Genomic DNA, 20,151 nt, shown 5'->3' with positions numbered 1-20,151 from the left:
TGGGTGTTCCGTAGAATGAAGTCGTTGTTGTAGTTGTTTTCTGAAAAAGCAGGGTCAAGTTATTTGTTCTTGTTAGACAAGCTCTCTGTTAAGTTGCATATTAGTTGCGCTCATTGTAATAGAGTCCTGATAGTCAAGGCTTTCTGTGATGTCGATTCGTAGGATACCTCGTCTATTAATCTGTCGCTATGTGTATGCTAGATTTGCAAATAACAGCTATGATTCGATGGCAGATCAGGCTCGTTTGATCTCGCCAAAATACTAACCAAGACTGCACGAAACCTGCCCTATATGCCGCTGAGGCGAAGCAAAAAGTTACGACTAGAAAGAACTTTCGAGTGGTCGAGTATCGAGCAATGGATTGAGATATTCCAGTATGGAACAATTTGTTGTACAAAAAAGGTTTTGTTTTCAATCGGATAGGAGGCATGGCCTTTTAGATGTGAAAGAAAGTAACATTTGTGCGCCCAACCTTAGTCACGGTTGACAGAATTGTTAGATTTAATTTCAATCAGTTTGTAAGGTTCATGATTCACTTTTACTAAATGATGATCTTGAGAACGCAACTACATGATTTATTCAAAATGGCATGAAACCAAACCCGGAAAAGTACCAGGCTATGGTCCTTGGCAGAACAGAAGATAAGCTACTCTTTAAATCAGGTGATATTGATATCAGAACCACAGAAAAGACTAACCTCTTGGAGGTTGTACTCGACAAAATTTGACGATCACGTCTCGTGTATTTGTCTGAAAGTGAGTGCTCAAATAAACGCCCGTAATAGACTGAAAACCATTTTACCACTTCAAACCAAGGAATCGCTATATCGTTCGTTCATAGTACCAAATTTTTATTCCAGCAATCAAGTTTGGCACCACTGCGGAAAAAGAAACACTACTAAAATCGAAAAAGTCAACGAAAGAGCATTGAGATATGTCTGTAATGATAAACATGCAAACTATCAGCATCTCTTGGAAAGGATAAGACTACCCTCCATGGAAACTCAAAGAATTCAAGACATGTTATTGACAATAAATAATAGTATCTCGAACAAAGCACCACAGGCAATTAGGAATCTTATTAATTAACGCTCATTTAAGCACAATCTCAAGCCCCAAGAATATGTTTTATCTTTACCTAAAGTTAACATCACCAAATATGGACTCAAGTCATGGAGATATTTTGCAGCTAAGAAATGGAATGAGCTATCAAAAGACATTAGAATAAAAGTGGGCACCAGTCAATTAGTAAACATCATTAGATCGTTAAATTTCGGGGATTAGTAAGAATGAAATATTAGTTTTAGCTAATATTTTGACTGCGGCGGTAATATTGTAGTAATGGTTTTAAATAGTGAATAATACATGGGCGCGACATCTCACTCGTTCGCTGCGCTCACTCGTCAGCTATCGAGTTAAACACTCGAAGAGAAATTCCATATCTACAAGCAACCATGTATTATTTGTTTATCATATAAACACAATAGACCTTCACTTGGAAGAAAAGCTGACTTCATTAATTGATGAAAATAAATGAATCGACAACCCTCAAATAACAATCGTAAGTAAAACCCGTTTCATATCGGTAGATGCAACACGCAAACGCTGTGATACAGTGAAATCAACCATAAGACTGTATGACGTAAGCTAGAGAGTAAGTCTATATGCTTAAACTTTAACATCTCAAATCTACAAAGTGAGTGAACTGACCTCTACACATATAAATGTTTATAACGTTTGCAAACTGACCTCTAAACATCTGCAAACTGACTTCTACACGGTTTGATGCTACTCTGGTTTACAGATTTTGTGAATGTAACCGAAGAAGTTACAGTTCATAGACCCGACGTTTCGACACTTCCTGATGAAGGCACTAGACAGGCGTGTTAAAACGTTGGGTCTTTGAACTGTAACTTCTTCGGTTACATTCATTAAATCTGTAAACCAGAGTAGCATCAAACCATGTCTAATTGTCCACCTGGTTGCCATGTGGACTTAAATATATATATATATATATATATATATATATATATATATATATTTTTTTTTTACTTCTACACGTTTGCGAACTGACTAGAGACACTTGCGAAGCGACCATTGGCGAAACGATCGACATCCTATGGATGTATGTACTCGCTTCCTTTCACCCTTAGAGTCAAGCAACAAGGGTAAATCCAAATCGAGCTGCTCTTTGGTTTAAATGGGGTAATTTTCTGTTTTCTGCATTGGCCACAAGACAAGAAGCAGAACAGCCTAAGATTTTGACACTTTCAACACATCGAAAGCAGGAAAAATTTTAATGGTTAACTTTTTTCAAGAGTAACCCTAACGTTTACCACATTTTACGCCAGCTGATTATTATTGTTATTAAATTTTCTTTTTTGTCCTTTTTTAACCTTTTTTTGCGTTTCTATGGACCTCGACTTTGTCTCGGCCCATGGAAACGGAAAAAAAGAGATGTGGCTTATATCCAGGCATCTTGACCAAACAAGCCTAGGCTTTTTTCGAGGGCGGGAAAAGAAAGCCAACAGTGTTTTGCGCACAACGAATCCACAAGAGCCGTTTATGTATTCTTTAATTTAATTGTTTTCTACCGCTACTGTCTTTCTTGCGCAGTATCAAGACGGGCAATCCCACGCGAGCAACATAGGCCATCTTGCCCTCTCGAGTAGCCAATCAGAACACAGGATTCGTTTTTATATAGTAAGTAGATAACAAACTGTCCGAGACTGTTAAGTTGATAGCAAACTGTCCGATAACAGACTGTCAACCGGTAGCAACTTGTCAAGTGAAACACAGTATATACAAAAGTCTTTTTTGCACGATAAACCAAGATGCTTTGATTGCTTACAGTTTCAGTTAAGAAACGTTTAGTACACACGCCTAAAGACAGACGACAGAAATTGAATTTTTGACGTTCGCGGGAAAAACAAACGTCATGCGTAACCTCTCAAATGACGAACTTCCCAGTTAACTAAAACAACTGGAAGTTAATTGTCTAGTGCTCCGTGATTATATACATCACTTACGTGTCCCTAGTGGATCGATAAGGTCTACCATGACCTTCAGTGGCAGGCAGACAGGTTCCACGGTGAGGTGTTCTTTTCTAATGACACTGGAAAAATTCTACCGACTATGTAAACAGAACAACAGACTAACAATTTCGTGCTTTATCTAAGCACTTTGAACGTTAAACTTCACTAAAAACGTAAATCTTCGAGTCACAAAGTCGGCCGCTCGTATCAGGCCGCAAGACATTACGTGTTATTTGATATCGCCTGACTGTAGGTCATTACAATTACATTTTTTAAAGCTTGGGACTTACACAATCTCTGTTTTTTGTTTTTGTTGTTGTGGTTGTTTTTTTTAATTTTCCTTACGATAGCGTGCTTATCAATTTAAATCTTTCGATTTTGTACCTTGATTGCTACGATGATAATGGCCATCGCTAGAAACTTGACAGTTTTCTCAACTCGAACTCGGAAAAAGTTGTTTCCCGTCCCTTAATCAAACAATTAATCGGCCATTCTTTGAGATCCCGAATTCTCGACAAGACAGAGGTGGCGTACCCTCGGAGATTCAAGAAATCCGGAAGTTCCTCCATACCAGCTAACTGAATCGGTTTTATAAAGCAAAAAAAGAAAGAAAGAAACAAAGGAAAATAATACAGTGTCATATACTTTAGGTTTTTTCCTGGTCAATGAAACCAATATTCAAGCTACATGTAGTTCGTCACTACTGACAGGTACAGTTAAAACAAAAAGCTTCGATCTTGCTCACGTAAGGCTGCTTACGATGAACGGAGATATCGCTGATATCAATGCTAAAAAATAAGCAAATATCCTTCAGCACTGAAATGGAAAAGCTCTTTAACTTGGACTTTGCTACCATTTCACAAAGATTGTACGCATCATATGTGATAGGGTGTCTAAGCGCCAGTTCGTTTAAAGCCGCATTCGACAGCTCTTGGATTCTTGCTTCACTTGCAGCGGCCTCCAAGTCGTCATCAGACAGTTCCTCGTCATCCTGGAGGGTCTTTTTCGCAGCCAGTCGGGAAAAGAAGGCAGTTATTTGATTTGCTGTAAGGAAATCGTCGCTTGTAAACAGGCGGTTACCACTCGCATCTTTGGCGCTTACCATCGCACATGCAACTGATGCAGGGTCTGCTTTCTGTCCTAATTGTTCCCCCAGTTTAAATTTAGCAGTAAGATAGGCCTTCTGGCTGGAAGTAAATCTCTTTCATGGGGCACCAGCCCTTAGTGCCCAGCCCATTGGTACTTTTCTGCACGAATCTGGTATGATGTCAGCTCTACTGTTTGCAATAACCTCTGGTACTGAAGGGGTCTGTCCCTTCAGTTTCTCTCCATACACCTTAACAGCTCTGTCTGTTAAGGTCTCGCGCTCTAGAGCTCGTTCGTGTTCACCAAAATCTAAGTGTTGCTGCATTGAAGAATACCTTAGGAATGTCCATATGCAGCTCTCCTCAGGACAAACAAAAAGTCCTTCTTCTACACCTGTCAGATTTTCTACGAATTCAGCGTTAGCCTCTTGGTCTACTTGATCCTCATGAACTTGAGGATGTACGTTTTTCTTCTTGCCTTGACTGAAGTGAAGGTACTGGAATGTGTTTGAGTACTTGTGAGTGATGGAAGCTCCGACAACGGTGGATTCTCCAACTTTAAAAGTTTCCCAGGGCCAACACCGTACGCCTTCCACACGCGAATTCCGTCACCGTTATACTCAACATTGTTAATCAAACTCACACCTTCGACCTTCAAAGATTGCTCAAGAGGTGTGGCTGATTCACACAGAGTAACGTTAACCGCGGACACTCCCCCGGAGGAAAGAATTGCATCAGACATCTGAGCGGGAGTCTCAATATCGCTGCCAGAATTTAGGTGAACTCTCATATGTGATTTGATCGTAGCAGCCTTTCTATCGCAAGGCCCTTTTCCCCTTGGGGATCCGAGAAATCAAGGCGATTTATGGATACGCCAAACTTCTCGCCGAGGACTCTTGCGCACACAATGGTTGCTCCACAGTGATAACATCCGGCATTGTCCTGCCGATAATACACGGACGCTAGATTGGGTACTGTGATCTTGAGCTGCCGTATAACATCTGCCATCACTGCGAGTACAGCACAGTTGTCTTGATTGCACGGTTTAAAAAGGTGTACAAATGTAAGCATTTGCATCTCATCCCCTTCGCGCTTTGTCGCTACTGTCACATGCCAGGGGATACCACGTTTCCCAAACCAGTCGGTCTGGCTCTCTCTGTACTTTCTGGGCAAATATTTCATGGCCCAATCTTGCACCAGAAGCACTGAAGTTTCATCTAGTTGCTCCAAAAGCTCCACTCGAGCAGAATCTTGGTTGACAGAGCGAAGAAGGTGTGACTTCCAAGCCCAGATGGCTTTCTTGGCTTGCTTCACCCTGAAGAGAAGATCTTCCTTTTCCACAGATGATAGATTTTCAGTCTGCGCCGCCAGGCCTGCCTCAATTTGAAGTAAGGTCTCAGATAGAAGGTCGCAGCGGTCACATGCGTCATTGTGGTCATGCTCGCAGACAGACTGATATGCAGGATCCTTGGGATCGCTTAAGGTAAACGGTCTGCAATGATCGGGCACTGACGAGCTTTTAGACACATGCACCTGTGAATTTAAGCCACAGAATATTCGGATTTTTAGTGCAGGAGGTATTTCGATCAGTACAATTACTTTCAGTACAGCAATCAGGGGAGTTATTTGACAAATATCCAACTTCTGAAAAATTGAATCAGTGGCAAACAACAGTTCTCTTTGTATTAATTTATTCCATTGTTTAAAAGCTAGCGTGCCGCAAACTCATCCATCAATTCGCAATAAAGTGCGTGAAATACGTTGTTTAAGATTTTTTTAATTAGGCCATCTTTTTTTCTATCTTCAGAGCAGCCCGACGGACTCGGCTAATTTTCGGTTGGTGCAGCCGACATACTCTGCATCACACAAATCATATTTACAATTGTACACAACGCATTGTTGGCTAATTATAGGTGGTTTGGGCTCGCAGATCTCGAGGCCTTCACATATTTTGCGACTCTTGAACACAGGTTGAAGAGTGTGATCTATTTTTTTGCTTTGATCTGATAATTGTCTTTTCACTGCGTCAGCTGACTTTTGATCTTTAAAAGGCAAAACCACTCGATGAACAGCATTTTCGTTGGTGGATAATCGAGCTTGCACTCCGATGTTTAGTAAAGTAATAAATAAGAAATTTTACCTTAAATCTAAGAAAAAACACTATTTCTGCAAAAAAAAAAAAAAAAAAAAGGATTAAGATACGGAATTTCTCAACGCTGCATAGAATTCGCAGTCTTGGTGGTTTTTCCTTTGCCGCATGTTTCGTATCATTTGTGACCATCGCCTTCTATTTCCAGGCTCTATGACAATGGCGCTTAGGTACCGGGCCTCCCAGCTCAGACTTTTTTCTGGATTTTTAACTGCTAGCAGTCTATTTCGTTTCCTAGCCTGCGACGTTATAACATTAATACGAATTGAGAAACAGCCAGCAAGCGGCGGCGAGGGGTGAAGCTGCCCTATTTCCTCCTAGATTCCTCCCCTTAATTTCGTAATTTTAACATTCTTAACCCTATTCAGACCGGGGGTGCGGATTCGCCCCTCCCCCCCCCTCCGTAACTTCCAGAATATTTGAGCAATGACAATGAAACTTAGAGGGTATATAGTATGTCTGAACATTTATCTTTTGGTATACGTCACGTGGTATGATGACGTTATGTCTTGTGACAATTATGACATAATGTCCAAACAGACGCCATCCGCCATCCTGGATTTCAAACTTTTTTAAAAACCTCAGAAAACCGCCACAAATTACTGAAAAGTCCTTAAAAACTTTAAACAAGAGAGGATAAAATGATCCTCTCTTGCTTTAAAAGGTTGCCAAAAAGGCCTAAAAAGGTGAAAATAACTACATTAAACCTAATTTCCATTACTAAAAACACAAAAATTACAAATTTAGAAAAGATGTCTGTCAATGACATTACCATGGCAAACTTAAGTTCCCGAAACGATAACCTGTCATACCAAATTATTTCCAGATAAATGTTAGATAAAGCTGCCAAGTTTGGCAGCGTTTGGTTGATTATTGAAAAAGTTATAGATGCTCAAAGTCAGCGCGGGCACTCCCCCCCTGGTCTGGATAGGGTTCAAAGACCATAAACCGACTCTCGCCGTCTATTCTTTTTATCAGAACGACCAATCCAAAATCAGCAAACTCTTTCGACTCTGAACGAATAGAAGCGTCCACCCATTGAACATAGGGGGAAGTAAAAAATATCGGCTACCTTCATCGAATAATCAAACGGCGACATGATAAATTTATACTGAACAAACGCGCTTGGAACAGCTTATTAACTTGCAAGCTTGGTCGCAGTAGAAAAGTTTGATTGCAATTAAACAAACAAATTAATAAAACGTACCTTATAGTCACTCTTTAGATAGCGCTTGCTTTCCCTTAGGTTGGTTTCTTGCTGTTTTGCCCACCCCATCCCTTACCCAGCGTCCCCAAGCATCTCGGCTACTTTGCATAAATCGTCAAATGCCTCTGCCCCTGAAGAACTAATGTAATCGAGTCCTTACAAGGACTTCCTCACAGACGCGGCGCAGACACTTAAGATACGCAATAGGGTGCTGCGACTGAGGGCTTTAAATCCTGTCTCCTCACAATACGCGAGGTACTGCTTTACTAATCGTTCTGGAACCATGGTTCGTATAACGTTGGGAAATTTGATTGTCTCTTTTGATGACAACGTTATAGTCCTTTCCCTGAAGGGCAAGTCCTGGATAACATGTGCACTTGTGATAGATGTGATAAAGTGATCTATTTGTGCAGTGGAAACACGCATCACAGGCGCTTGCGCTGACGATACAGGTGCTCCTCTCCCGTGTGTCAGGCAATGACGTTTGGCCTCGGTAAAACGACAACTTGACAGGTCTGGTATCCAAAGTCGCAACTTCTTAAACGACACTTTGTCGGCCATGATAGACAGAATTTGCCGACGTGTCTCCCAACATCAAGCAGCGTGGTAGCAATCAGCAAGCGCTCCTAGTAGGGTTTCATCGACAGTTGTCTCAGTTTCCTCGTCACTTGACAAAGTTCTTTGGATGGCTTGCGAGGAACACATTGCCTGGAACAACTCAGCAGGACTTTTGGGCGCGATATCTTCCATTATGGCGGTCACACCTTGTCCAGCTTTTCGTATGTAGTAACGCTTTGTTCTCTCACTTGCGATCTCCCACGGAGTGTTAAGCCTGGAACGGACTGGTCTGGTATCTCGGGATTGCAAATACTGGTTAAGGGCGTCAGCAGGTTTGTGTTCTGCCTGTGCACCGCGAAGATCATCGAACGTTACTTCAAAAGAAGTGCATGTGTCGTCACTTTCAGGAATGTAGAAACTTCCTCCTGGTGTTATGGGAGTACTGTGAGGAACACCAGCGTAATCCTCCCCCTCGTCCTACAAATGTAACCACGCGTGTACAGTAAACACCTGAATATAAGAACATTGATTTCGGGCTTCTGACTGATCGTGTTTTTGTTTAATGGGTGTTTAGTGGAAATCAGCCTGAAAGCGTTATTAAATTGTTCTTAAAATTTTTTCAGAAATAGTATACATTATACATCACTAGAGGTGTAATTCGCATACAATGTTTCATTACTTGCACTAAAAAAAAATTCAAATTAAAAGTAAATAAATACTATCATTGATATAAGTAAACACGAATTTTCTTAGTTTTTCTAGGCCAGCTTTCTTTTTCTGGTATCCTTTTTCTTTTTTAAACATAAAGAACATGTTTATTTTTCAGGCTGAATTTGTTCTTCAGTATATAAATGGTGTTTAATTGCCCAATTTTTAGCCTGATGTTCTTAATCCACGTGTTCTTGTGTGCGGGTGTTTACTGTTAGTATTACTTTGCAATTGCGTTTCTGCTTTTCTCAGAGAAATAAGAAAACATAAGTATGTAACTTGGTAGAAAATCATAGCGTGTTTAATTCCAAATGCTTTATTTGACTGGGCTACACTGGCGCTCAAATTCTGAAACATCAAGCACGGTGAGAAGTAATAGAAAAAAAGAGATGGAGGCCAGCACAAGTAGGAAGTCTGAACTTACATGAATTGACTTCCAATGTCGTGCATCGGCTTGAATGTAATTATTTAATATTGATAGCGCTATTCATAAATGATGGAGATTGTTTTGCCAAACAAACGAAACTGGTGGATAACTCCTTACGTTGAAATCTCAACGTGATCAAATAAGATACAACCCATAGTAAGTTTATGCAAGTCTACACAAGTGGGTGTCTATCAGAAAACAGGTCATGTTTAATCACAAATTTTCTTACAATCGGAATTGGTAATGCCCTTTCACCGCGAAAATACATGTGAAAACTACTGAAACTACTACGTACTGTCACTAAAGTGGCTCACCAAAGAAACATTTTCAATTCCTTTTGCAATGCCAGCTATGCTTGAGCTACAGGCTTCTGTAACCGTTATCTTGGTATCCGGAACAATGGCCGTCCTGCAGTCACGACAAATTCCTACACACACAAAAAAATGATAAATTATAATCGAACTGTTCGTAAAGTAAAACTAATTTATCAATACTAATGGCTCAGTTAATTCCAAGCCCGCTCATCCCCCGGGGCATTTGTCTTTTGATTTTGAAAATGTGGAAAATGCCCCACGGTGAGGCAAGCTCACGCATACAAGTAATCATTCCCAAATAAATGTAACTTCATTAGAACGACTGGAGCCTGCAACAGCTTCGATCGCTTTTTAACATCTAAAACTGCAACTCTTTTGCTTCCCGGCGTTCTTCTTTGCTTCATCTCTCGTTTGCACACGGAAACAACAGTACAAATATTTGTACAGTGTTGGGGCAGAACCATTTACAGTAAACTCTCGCTTTACGGACACCTCGCTATTACGGACATTCGCTATTACGGACAAAATTCAGATCCCCGACAAAAGAGGTTTGTCTGGAAATGACTCCAAGCATTACGGACTCTCACTACAGTGAAAACCAAACATATCGTTATCTCGGGGTAGCTGTAAGACGGAAACTTTACAGATGCTCGGTTACTGTATTAAATTCAATGTTTTGCTTAAATTGTGACTGTGTACTGTGTACTCATTCTCATCGTTATATCGGGAATATCGTTATATCGAAGATCGTTATATCGGGGTTCTGTCCCATACAGTTTACTGTAACATTTGCAGGGACATAGAATATTCATCGTTATACCAGGAATATCGTTATATCGAGGATCGTTATATCGGGGTTCCACTGTATTACGGACACTAAACGACGTCCCGAGGGTGTTCGTTGTAACGAGAGTTGACTGAAAAGATCACGTTGTTTTTGACAATGCTTCACTAACCGGGCTGATCGTCTTTGGAAAAGACCCCACACTGGGATAGGGGAATGAGAATGAATAAACGATGTAGTGAGTGGCCCTGAGCCCCTGACCAAAATAAATATCTCGGCCCAAGCCGCATGGTGAGATAAGGAAAGAGGTGTATTAGTTTTTGGCGACAAGAAGTTAACAAAAAAAAAACACACTGATAAAAAATAATTTGATTAAACTAGCTCACGCTACAAAATTAAATGGCTGGTTAAATGTGTGCTTTAGTGGTAGTACTAATTTAAATGTGCCAATTTTGTTTTTACTAGTAACTTCTTGTCCTGTTTGTCATAGCGTCCTATTGTAAGTTAACAACATTACAAAGACTTACCAGACCCAACAGGGAGGAATATTCCCGTGCGTCGAAGGATTGCCTTCGAAAGCGCTTTGTTTATACCACGGTCACCCTTTCGTGATTTCCCTTCCTTGGCATGCCTCGATAATTTGGATGGAACACGGTACCGTTGCGAGCCTCTTCGCCATCCAATGCCCAAAGAGGAGCGATGGGCTGGGCAGATAGTCATGTCCGAAATATTGGAAGGCAACGTGAATATCGATGCCCGTGCTAAAATGAGATCGACTTCCGATTTAACATCATTCACGCCCACAGCCTGTTTGTGTGCTGAGATGTCTTTCTCACATAAGCGCAGAGGGACTATAAGAGAAGCTTTTCCTGCAACTCGACTTCGCTTATCTTGGGAGCAGCATCCCCCAACTAATCTTTGAAAGGAGCAATTGATTTCCATTTGGTACGCTCCCCTCTTAAAAAAATCGGCGGCCAAACGAAAACACCATTTTAGTTTGCTTTGGAAAATTTATGGCGCGACGCTCATTATATGGTTAGAAACTGTGCCTAATCTAATTTATTTTTTTAGCGCTGAGTATTCTAGAAAGCTACTCCCAATTTAATTTTTCCACTCCCGCACCTGTGTACCCTGCAAGCCGTCACAATTTACAAAATAGGATATCACATTTTTTTAACGTCGCTAAAAATTAATGCAGTGAAATTTCCTCTATGCTGTAGTAACATATACCTAATTCATTTAACAGTCTAGGGTGACGCATGAGTGGTATTGTGCTTAAAAAATGCAAACAACGGTAATTTTAAATTCTGGATTTAAAACTTTTTCCCGGAAATAAAAAATATGGGATAAGAAGGAAAGAAAATAAGAGCGTATTGGTAACCGAGCCTCCTTTCGAGTGACATGTTATTGCGTGACACCATCGCAAAAAACGAACGTCAATGGTTCATTTCATCTGTCAGGATGCTCTGACTCGTTCTATAAAAGACAAACTTCCATTCTTATTGTGAAAGGAAGACTTGTAAAATGCGAGTGTTCCAAGCTGAAATATGGTTATAACTGTCCAGCAATGAGACGTTTCCGGCAGGAACCTTCGTGAGATGTTTTCACTGTGATTTGGTATACACCGCCTGTATTGCTGTACTATCGAGGCTGTTGTCAAGTCTCTTTATAACAAGATTGAGGCAAGAAACTAATCTTAGAAAGATGTTTTTCGCCAGGTGAGCTTAAGAAATCCAGTTTAAAATCTAGTATAGGTCAAAGCGATAAGATTTTGTTGGAATTATGGCTTCGATAATAAAAAGCCTAATTGGATTATCTGCGGTTGTTTACATGGCGGCATTGCGATTTGCACAAAATAGACCGGGCTACTTCTTCGCAGTAATTAAGAGCCCCAAATTAATTTTTATATCCATGGAAAAAAACATTCTTTCCACTTTGTAAAAATGCTCATCTCAAGTGATTCCGAGTTATACCAGGTAGGAAAAATTTTTATTGAAAAACTGCTCCAAAATGTAATTTTTAATCAATCAAATTTTGGCTATTTTCAAATATTCGCCAATAATTCATAGTTATGTCAACAAGCCCGTTATTAGATTCAAATCATTTTTTAATACCTCGTGTATTAAAATTCAGAAAGACTTGCTTTTTTTTGCGCTTTTGAGGAATAAAGGTTTTGTTGCCCTACTCGTCGACTTCATTTCGGCCATTTTATGGCGGTTGGGGCTCGATACAGTGTTTGGTGATTTTCTAGAAAATAAAAACAGCTCTGAACAAAAAAATCATATCACGTTTATTGACTTACCCTAAGGTATCTCTGAGCGAAATATAAGGATAGTGATTTTTCCGATCATGTGCCACCTCCCACGCGGTGATAAAAAAAATTCGCTCATAATTCGTAGGATAAGTATATGAATTTAAGGAAGAAACAATACAAGTAAAACAAATAATCAATGCACGGCAGAGAAAATAGTACTAAAAAAATTTCAAGACTTTCAAAATATTTTAATCCAGCGAAAAACAAATAAATATGAAAAGTTTGCAAACTGACCTTTGCTCAGAGATCTCGAGCAGCCACATCCCCTGTCGAAATCCCAACATAGCATTAGCAGACGAACACCCAACATCAAAAGAAAAACAGTAGAAATGAAATAGTCAATAATACCCAGCACTCTAAAACCGTGAGTTTCCTCAGGTAATCGGCCTGATTGCTTGTTCTGAGCATCATCAGTTGCCTCGTTACATTGGCCAGTATCCTTTGTCATGAGACGTCTGTTTCCTTCTACGGCTCCATGTTGTTCGTAGATCGGCAGCTCGTGCATGTATGCTTCATTTCTTCTTTTCGAACTAGTTATACCAGTTTCGAAGCTAGTACATCCGTCAATTATTCTAAATCATGGTTTCGATCATGTTTTGTTTTTTAACTTTTTTTGATTTCCAAAATCTTTCAAAACTGCATCGAGACCACAACTTGATTTAATTGATTTTCATTAAATTAAAATTTTCCAATTCACCTACCCGAAAGCAAACGCACAGTGTTTTCAAGTTAACTCATGAAACTGACGGAAGTGTGCAACTGTGACATATATATTGAGAGATAGATAGAAACAGCTGTCATGGAAATTTATATTTGCATAACTGATTTTTGAGGTCAAATGCTAAACAAAACCTTCTCTTTGTGTTCATGAATGCATTATTCCATCGCTTTCTGCTAGAACATTTACATCTCTACTCACGTCACAAAAAATGTGCATTTCATCGATCGAATATTCAAAATATGTCTCCGGTTGATTAAGCGCGCATCTACTTGGTCTCCTGGCTTAAAGGGAAACGGAATGAAATTTGATCCAACGTTGGCAAAGAGGTTACCAAGAGGATGAATTTTTGGTTGACGCTTCTAACTCTGGCAAACGGTGAGTCGGGTACATTCGCACTAAAGATTGAAATGAGCACTGATGACGAATTTCGACTGGATATCTTTCGAATGTTTTTTTACAAGGTGTATTTGAAACATGCCCAGGCCGATCTCTGACGTTTTTAAATATAAAATGTTTGAAAAATGAAAATCATTCTCCCCATACAGCACATGCTACAGATTACCCGTGGCCTGTAACATTCGAAACAGCCATCTTATTGACCGCTGATTTAAGGTGCTACGCTGAGATGTCGAATGATAGGAAATGAACCAGAACAAGCTTATAGCTTACAACTGCATGGCATGTGAAGATCGAAACTCACAAGAATTGTATCGTTGCTTTCGGTAACTGAGTAGAGCCATGTATGCTGTTGTCCTCTTTAAAGCCGCAATACCCATGTCAGTGTCACATGCTCATTTACCACTGCAGCATTTTGTCAGGCACAGAGGCGCGTTTAATGAATTCGCCGTAGGTTATATGACACATCATTTAACCAACTTGAATAAATCTTGACTCGGTTGTTTCTCACATATGTATGTGTGTCTTTAAAGGAGCAGCTTGAAATAGCTAGTAATTATTTTAGCTATAAAAATGTTCTCTATTCTGATTATTTCGAATACGCTTGTAGTTAATCACCGACAAAGGCACTGAGAAGGGTGTTTTTTGTCTGAAGTTTTTTGCACTTATAATAACCTGTAGAAGTAAGCAATTCCTATCGGTTTCTAACACGTAGTAAGACTTCCAATCCTAAGCTATCTGAGACCCATAAGAGCTAGTGTTGACCCTAGACCCTCTCACGTTCCGTTCATTTGTAAACACCACAAAGGAGAGTTACAGGAGAGTTAAACCATACTTTTAATAGATTGATATGCGAGCACGGTGGGATTTAAATGCAGGATGTCAATTACGAGACTCAATGATTTCTGAATGCGAGTTTTTTAGTAAAAGTACGGGGAGTTTATTTGAATTCTGGATAGAAACAAGTTATTTCCTAATATAAATTATAAAACGACTGCATATTAGGGCACAGGGAAAAATAAAAATCTTAGCAAGAGATATGTACAATCGCTTGAGTTCACTCAAGCTCCCAGCTCGTTTTTCGGTATCTCAGGAACGATCAGGGTTTCTGACCGCCGAGACTTAAAATTCGAACGAGTCTTCAGATGACAAACTTAGTTGGCGAACGAATAAAGGGGGTAAGTTTCTTAAGAGACTGTGGTGCTGTGTCGGTGGGAGAGTATGACAGGTAGTTTAGCGTTAACAACTGAGTTGAAAACGTAAATTGACCACTGTAAAGAGTTTAAATTCGATCAATCGCTCTGACGAAGGGCTAATGCTAGAAACGTCAGCCTTCAAAATCTCAGTGTTAACACTAGAATTAGCTGGCAAACGTTAGGTTGTACACATAAGCCGATATCTGAAGTAATAAACTTACAGAACACTTGGTCAGGTTAGATGTAAAAGCCACTTATTTCCTCTTTCATTACTGGAGCACTAGACATAATTCTGTGCAACTATAGTGTTATGTTAAGCAGCCTTAAATTTTTTTAAATAAGTCGATAGGGTAGAAGAAAACGATGCATATCATTGTCATTGTTTTAAAGAGTAACCTTAATTTTTTTCCACTTTTTAAAAATAATACAAGAAATAATAATAATAATAATAATAATAATGATAATAATGATAATAAAAAAAGGAGGTATTTAATGCGTAAACGCGTCTAACATGCGAAGGTCAGGAATAATACTGCCCTTGGGAATAGTGCGGAACAATTTATGCATGAACACGTTTTCAAACTGCTTAATAATTTTTCCTTGTAGTTAGCAATCTAGCGAAACCTTTTCTATCATAGCAATTCTAGTTCTAGGCGATATAGCCTCGCTAAAGTAATTCTAAAGATTCATTCTGTTTGAATAGGTGACAGAAAAACTACACCAACTAAAGATATATTTACGAGCTCTGAGTTCTAAGTTAATCCTTATCACAAATGCGTTTGCGTAGATTCCTTTCTGTTGATTCTCGTTCTATCGAAATTTCGACATCTTTTTTCCGGTAGTTTGGTTAAATGGGCTTTGTATTTTCCATACCAGGAGTGACACGAAATAATCGTTGAAAATTGAACTGCGGATGCTTATATTATGCTATAAGAAATCGCCTAATAATTTATTCTTTCTTGCTTTCGAAAGTAAAAATCATAATAGCACGTGGCCATATCAGTTATGTTATCTTAAATTGATTGCTTTTAGTCCAATCAGTTTCATCCTCTGCCATCTTCTCTGACGTAAAAAGGAATTTTTTCATTAAGTATCTTGAAGAAAGGCTTTATTTATTGTAGAGCGCACTAGCTTGGAGTTAAATGATGTGTCCATTGAAAAGTTTTTTCTTTATTTACACCTAAGCCTTTAAAACCGGTATGTCTAAACTCCATAGACGACGGGCACAACTTTTATAGACGTGTACCTTAAGTGATCAAAAAGTACCCGAACTTTAGAGCATCAAGAGTCATGCAGGCCCCTAAGTTTAGTTTATGTTGACCTACCAGCCCAAAAGAGAAAAAAAAGTTATTAAAATTTAACCCTAACAAGTTATTGCAGATCGCACCACCTCATATCCTTATATAGTGTAAACAAATGGTTTTTCAGATATTTTAAAATACAATATTTCCTGTTTTAGTTTGCGTGATTTGTAATTTGATCGGCCTTTGTTAGCCCGGTTTGGGTGTAGACAATGTGTCCTATTGAGGAGCACAAGAAACTTTACAAAGGTGCTGCCTATCGGGATTAAAGGAGAATCAAGGTTATCATGTATAATAATCCCTACGTTTAAGAATCTTGCAGTTGGATTGACATCTTACACGAATGCGACCAAGAGAGATCGAAACATAAACTGCCGACATGGCTGAAAAAATGCAAGCAGGATAAAAAAAAAAAAAGAAACAGGGAGCTTGCGTAGCAAGTTCTTGTAATTGATAATGACCTTGTCGATCATGTTATCAAAAGCGCTTGGCGGAACAATGGACTGCTCAAGGTGACTTCGTGCATGCTTTGTACAAAAGAGGCAGTTCTATGGCCACATCGACCACTCATCGACAAAATTGATCGTTCATTTGCTTGTCTAGCCGTGACTGTCATCATATTGCTTTGTGTGATTTCTATTGGTCTATTTAAAATCTTACGTCATCTGCGCTGAAACGGGAGCACTAAAATTCTTTATTTGGTTAACTGGGGTGACAGTGTTCTGTATGTCACATTGGGTGTGAGATGAACTAACCGGAAGATGCGATGATGTGCTCAGGCAAGACCGTTATCTTTTTCATTTTGTACGTCGCAACAAACAGTGAGTTTCCAATCTTACTAATTACTAGTCAGGTTACTCGTGACTGGATCACATGGATTACTCTATGAAAGCAGACTCTTCAGCAAACGGTATGCGGTTATCAAAATCCTTAGTCATCAAGACAAACCCTAACATGTCAACATCGCCTGATCCATTAGGAGTACCTTATTTTGCTTCTCGTGCAGTTGGAGTGATATTTGTCATCAGATGAAAGAAAAACAAAGTCATTGTAGATTATGCTTGCTCGCTTTAAGTGGAGCAGAAAACACGCACGTCTTCGAAATCGCTTGAATTTCTACAAGTCGGCAAATGTTTTTCAAAAATAAGTGGCACTGCAAGACTGAACTGGTTACAAACCAATCTGGAAATAGTATTCTTTCGAAATATTTTTGCATTCTCTATAATAAATTATCGTTGAAATTATGGCTACATGTACAAAACAGGGTCAGGATAAACCAGCTTAAATGAGCTGATATTTCTTTTTGTGTGACTAATGATGATGATGTGTTTGAAAAACTGCAACATTATTACACATGTATAATGCTAAGTCAGCGTAAAACTTACCTTTATAACGTGAAATTCGGATAATTTGTATTGAATTTTAATTTACCACACTGGAATAAATACTTAGTCAGCTTCATCCATCTAAAACTTGGCTAGAGGCCATAACAGGTGGTTGGTTGAACCACAGCATTTGCGCAGTGATTGTTTTCCTCGTCTCCCCTTCGAATATTCACTATTTGATTAGACTTGGAGCGAAAAATTCTGTAAACTATTTGAAGTCTCAATCAATCCTTGCAATAAATAATAGCATTGTGTCTTCATATTAAAAAAAAAACGTTAACGACAATGAGTCTGTTGGAAGCTTTGAAGTGAATAATTTGCTGAACGTTTCATGGCAAACTGTGCGCGTGGTCGTGATAGGGCATAATGTTGTTACTTTTCGTTCTGTAGACTTTCTTTAACATTTAGATCTCGACATAGATGTCCTCATAATTTTACATGATGATCTCACGCTTCAAGATCCACTCAATTCAAGTTATTCCTGTTATACATGCCGTTATTGAAATTTTCTCAAGGTGGACAATGGCATTGACTTGGCATGGATGACTGCTCTATAACTTCCGCTCCGCTTTCTAACACGCAATGTTCCCTTTTGAAACAGAGGGAACAAAGGAACATGTTCAAATTTTTGAGGAGCTTTAGAATTTCACTCGTAAAGCCCACGTGAGATGAGTACTTATCAAACGACCAGTGGTTGAGTCATTGCTTGAGTGGACATGTTGCTTCATAGCGTTTGCGACAATCAGCTCTATTGTTATCTTCTGAATATATGAAAAAGCGATGCGGAAAGTTGGTGAGCTCTTTTTGAGGCACATAGCATACCTTTGCTTATTAAAAAAAAATATAATTTTTCAGCCGTTTTTAAACTGCAACCTTTGAGTTTAAATTTCCATGTTTCATGTTTATGAGATGTGCAAAAAGAATATTTGAAGTTTGATTCCTTACTCCGAGTTTTCGGTTAAGGTTGAATTACTTTCTTCTGGAAATTGTAAAATGAATGTTCGAGTGATTATGCTTGTTTTGCTTTACTGTTAGAGAAGAGCTAAATTTTAACGAAAACAACGATGGATCGCGATAGTTAGATAAATCCCTGAGAGACAAAAAATACGCTTTGACAACTAATTTTCTGCATCGTTTACGGCCATTCATTGCGGCCTGAGTACAAAGAGTAGATGCATTTTTGTAATTACATATAAAGTTATATCCTTTACTCAGAGCTATCTCGAACTTGCAAGTGGGGCGTTCTAAAATTGGGGCTCAACATTCAGATCCCCTTTCACTGTGATTGTATCAAAATCCGATGCAATAAGGACGAATAATCTGAGAAATTACACCAATAAAAAATCAACGCTGAAGGTAACGTGTACCGGGACGCATCTTTCCTGAGCATAAAGTTCTTTTACTTTAATGTCCGCATTTTTAAACTCCGATGACGCAAATGACTGAAATTTTATGGAGGTAACTGATTTATTTGAATATTTCCTTTGTAGTTTTGATATCTTGTGCCCTGCTGACTGGCGCTGAACACAGTAAGTAAACAGATCTCGTTCAACAACTGCCTTTGTGCATCTTGAAAACTATAATTTTCAGCTGAATGAAAGCTATATATTTGTTTCTTTTTTGTCGTTGTTTTGTTTTATGTTTTATAATCTTTTTGAAGGAAACCCTTCATTGCATTAGTTTTGCTGATAGAGCCTGGATGGACTTGAGGAAAGAACTCGTAGTCTAATGCACCATTCAGTTGGTAATTAAGCTGGAATTTCTTGCAAAGATAAAAGTGTAAACAACCGAAATTTTTATTTTACGTCTCTAGGTTGTGACTTTGACAATGGTTTGTGCAATGGCTGGGCAAACGATTATTACCAGGATGTTTTTGATTGGACCAACCTGCGTGGTTCCACTCCTTCATACGATACAGGACCATCCTCTGGCCATGGAGGATTTGGTAAGCTCGCTAGTCCTGCCCCTCTGTCCTTCAAACCTTCTGCTAATTATAAGTGATAAAATGAACTCTGAATATGATTGCAAGTTTTGGGTAGGAAACAAGTTTTCTAGTTGATTCACACACCTCCATATTCGAGTTCTAAAAAAAAAACAACAAAAAAACAAAAAAATATATATATATACCTTAAAGACCAGTGAAAACAAGGTTTATTTGTGTTATGACTAAGTAGCATGCATATTGCACCGTAAGAGGTTGATGATTCTGACGTTGGCGGTTTTTTTCCTCCAAAACACTGCATATGACTTAGTACAAATATGTATGTATATGTCTGTGAGTGAAAACGGACCTTAACATATCGTTTTAACGTTTCCTTCCAGGGAAATACATGTATATAGAGACATCTTCGCCTCGGCGTCTTTGGGACAATGCCATACTTGAGTATTCTGTACCAAGTAACGACGTTGGGAAATCATCCTGTTTATCGTTTTATTATCACATGTACGGAGACACAGTTCATACCCTTAATGTATTCAATGGAGGAACGAAAGTGTTCACGAAATCAGGAGACCAGGGAAATCTATGGTTGAAGGGAAAGATTAGTATAACAACGTTACAGCACAAAGTAAG

General features: G+C 39.0%; 3 protein-coding genes and 1 long non-coding RNA gene across 6 annotated transcripts in view; 1 reads left to right on the top strand and 3 right to left on the bottom strand.

Annotated features, from left to right (window-relative positions):
* Positions 1-2,918: 2,918 nt before the first annotated feature.
* On the bottom strand, positions 2,919-8,036 carry LOC136282469 (uncharacterized). Its single transcript, XM_066170119.1, has 3 exons — positions 7,676-8,036; positions 6,260-6,285; positions 2,919-5,652 (listed from the first exon to the last, which is right to left on the bottom strand). The coding sequence occupies exons 1-3, from the start codon at positions 8,034-8,036 to the stop codon at positions 4,906-4,908; spliced, it is 1,134 nt and encodes a 377-aa protein (XP_066026216.1). The 3' UTR covers positions 2,919-4,905.
* LOC136282468 (uncharacterized) lies at positions 7,571-10,986 on the bottom strand. Its single transcript, XM_066170118.1, has 3 exons — positions 10,794-10,986; positions 9,483-9,595; positions 7,571-8,510 (listed from the first exon to the last, which is right to left on the bottom strand). The coding sequence occupies exons 1-3, from the start codon at positions 10,984-10,986 to the stop codon at positions 8,070-8,072; spliced, it is 747 nt and encodes a 248-aa protein (XP_066026215.1). The 3' UTR covers positions 7,571-8,069.
* Positions 10,987-12,286: 1,300 nt separating this feature from the next.
* LOC136282103 (uncharacterized) lies at positions 12,287-13,300 on the bottom strand. The gene is made up of 3 exons (XR_010718092.1): positions 12,929-13,300; positions 12,815-12,846; positions 12,287-12,513 (listed from the first exon to the last, which is right to left on the bottom strand). It is a non-coding gene; the product is annotated as an uncharacterized lncRNA (long non-coding RNA).
* A 231-nt stretch (positions 13,301-13,531) lies between these two features.
* LOC131781954 (MAM and LDL-receptor class A domain-containing protein 1) overlaps positions 13,532-20,151 on the top strand; it is a 41,526-nt gene continuing 34,906 nt past the window's right edge. For 2 of the 3 annotated variants that reach the window (XM_059098660.2, XM_059098659.2), the window contains exons 1-4: positions 16,898-17,015; positions 19,070-19,108; positions 19,393-19,524; positions 19,902-20,146. In XM_059098660.2, coding sequence (XP_058954643.2) covers positions 16,961-17,015; positions 19,070-19,108; positions 19,393-19,524; positions 19,902-20,146 — 471 coding nt within the window. In that variant the 5' untranslated portion in view covers positions 16,898-16,960. Of the gene's footprint in view, positions 13,677-16,897; positions 17,016-19,069; positions 19,109-19,392; positions 19,525-19,901; positions 20,147-20,151 lie in introns of those variants that run through there. The other variant, XM_059098661.2, reaches the window with a different exon arrangement.

Source organism: Pocillopora verrucosa, chromosome 7 (genome assembly GCF_036669915.1).
Source record: "Pocillopora verrucosa isolate sample1 chromosome 7, ASM3666991v2, whole genome shotgun sequence".
In the NCBI taxonomy this organism is placed as follows: domain Eukaryota; kingdom Metazoa; phylum Cnidaria; class Anthozoa; order Scleractinia; family Pocilloporidae; genus Pocillopora; species Pocillopora verrucosa.
This window is presented reverse-complemented; position numbering and strand designations above follow the sequence as displayed.

Excerpts from the sequence above, each read along its gene's own strand:
- LOC136282469 (XM_066170119.1), bottom strand. The coding sequence starts at position 8,036 with ATGGCCGACAAAGTGTCGTTTAAGAAGTTGCGACTTTGGATACCAGAC. Across the intron at positions 6,286-7,675 it reads CAGTCGCAGCACCCTATTGC|AAATAGTGTTTTTTCTTAGA; the intron begins GTATCTTAAGTG and ends TTTTTTTTGCAG. Across the intron at positions 5,653-6,259 it reads TGTTTTTTCTTAGATTTAAG|GTGCATGTGTCTAAAAGCTC; the intron begins GTAAAATTTCTT and ends TTAAATTCACAG.
- LOC136282468 (XM_066170118.1), bottom strand. The coding sequence starts at position 10,986 with ATGACTATCTGCCCAGCCCATCGCTCCTCTTTGGGCATTGGATGGCGA. Across the intron at positions 9,596-10,793 it reads ATTCCTCCCTGTTGGGTCTG|GAATTTGTCGTGACTGCAGG; the intron begins GTAAGTCTTTGT and ends TTGTGTGTGTAG. Across the intron at positions 8,511-9,482 it reads GAATTGAAAATGTTTCTTTG|GACGAGGGGGAGGATTACGC; the intron begins GTGAGCCACTTT and ends TTACATTTGTAG.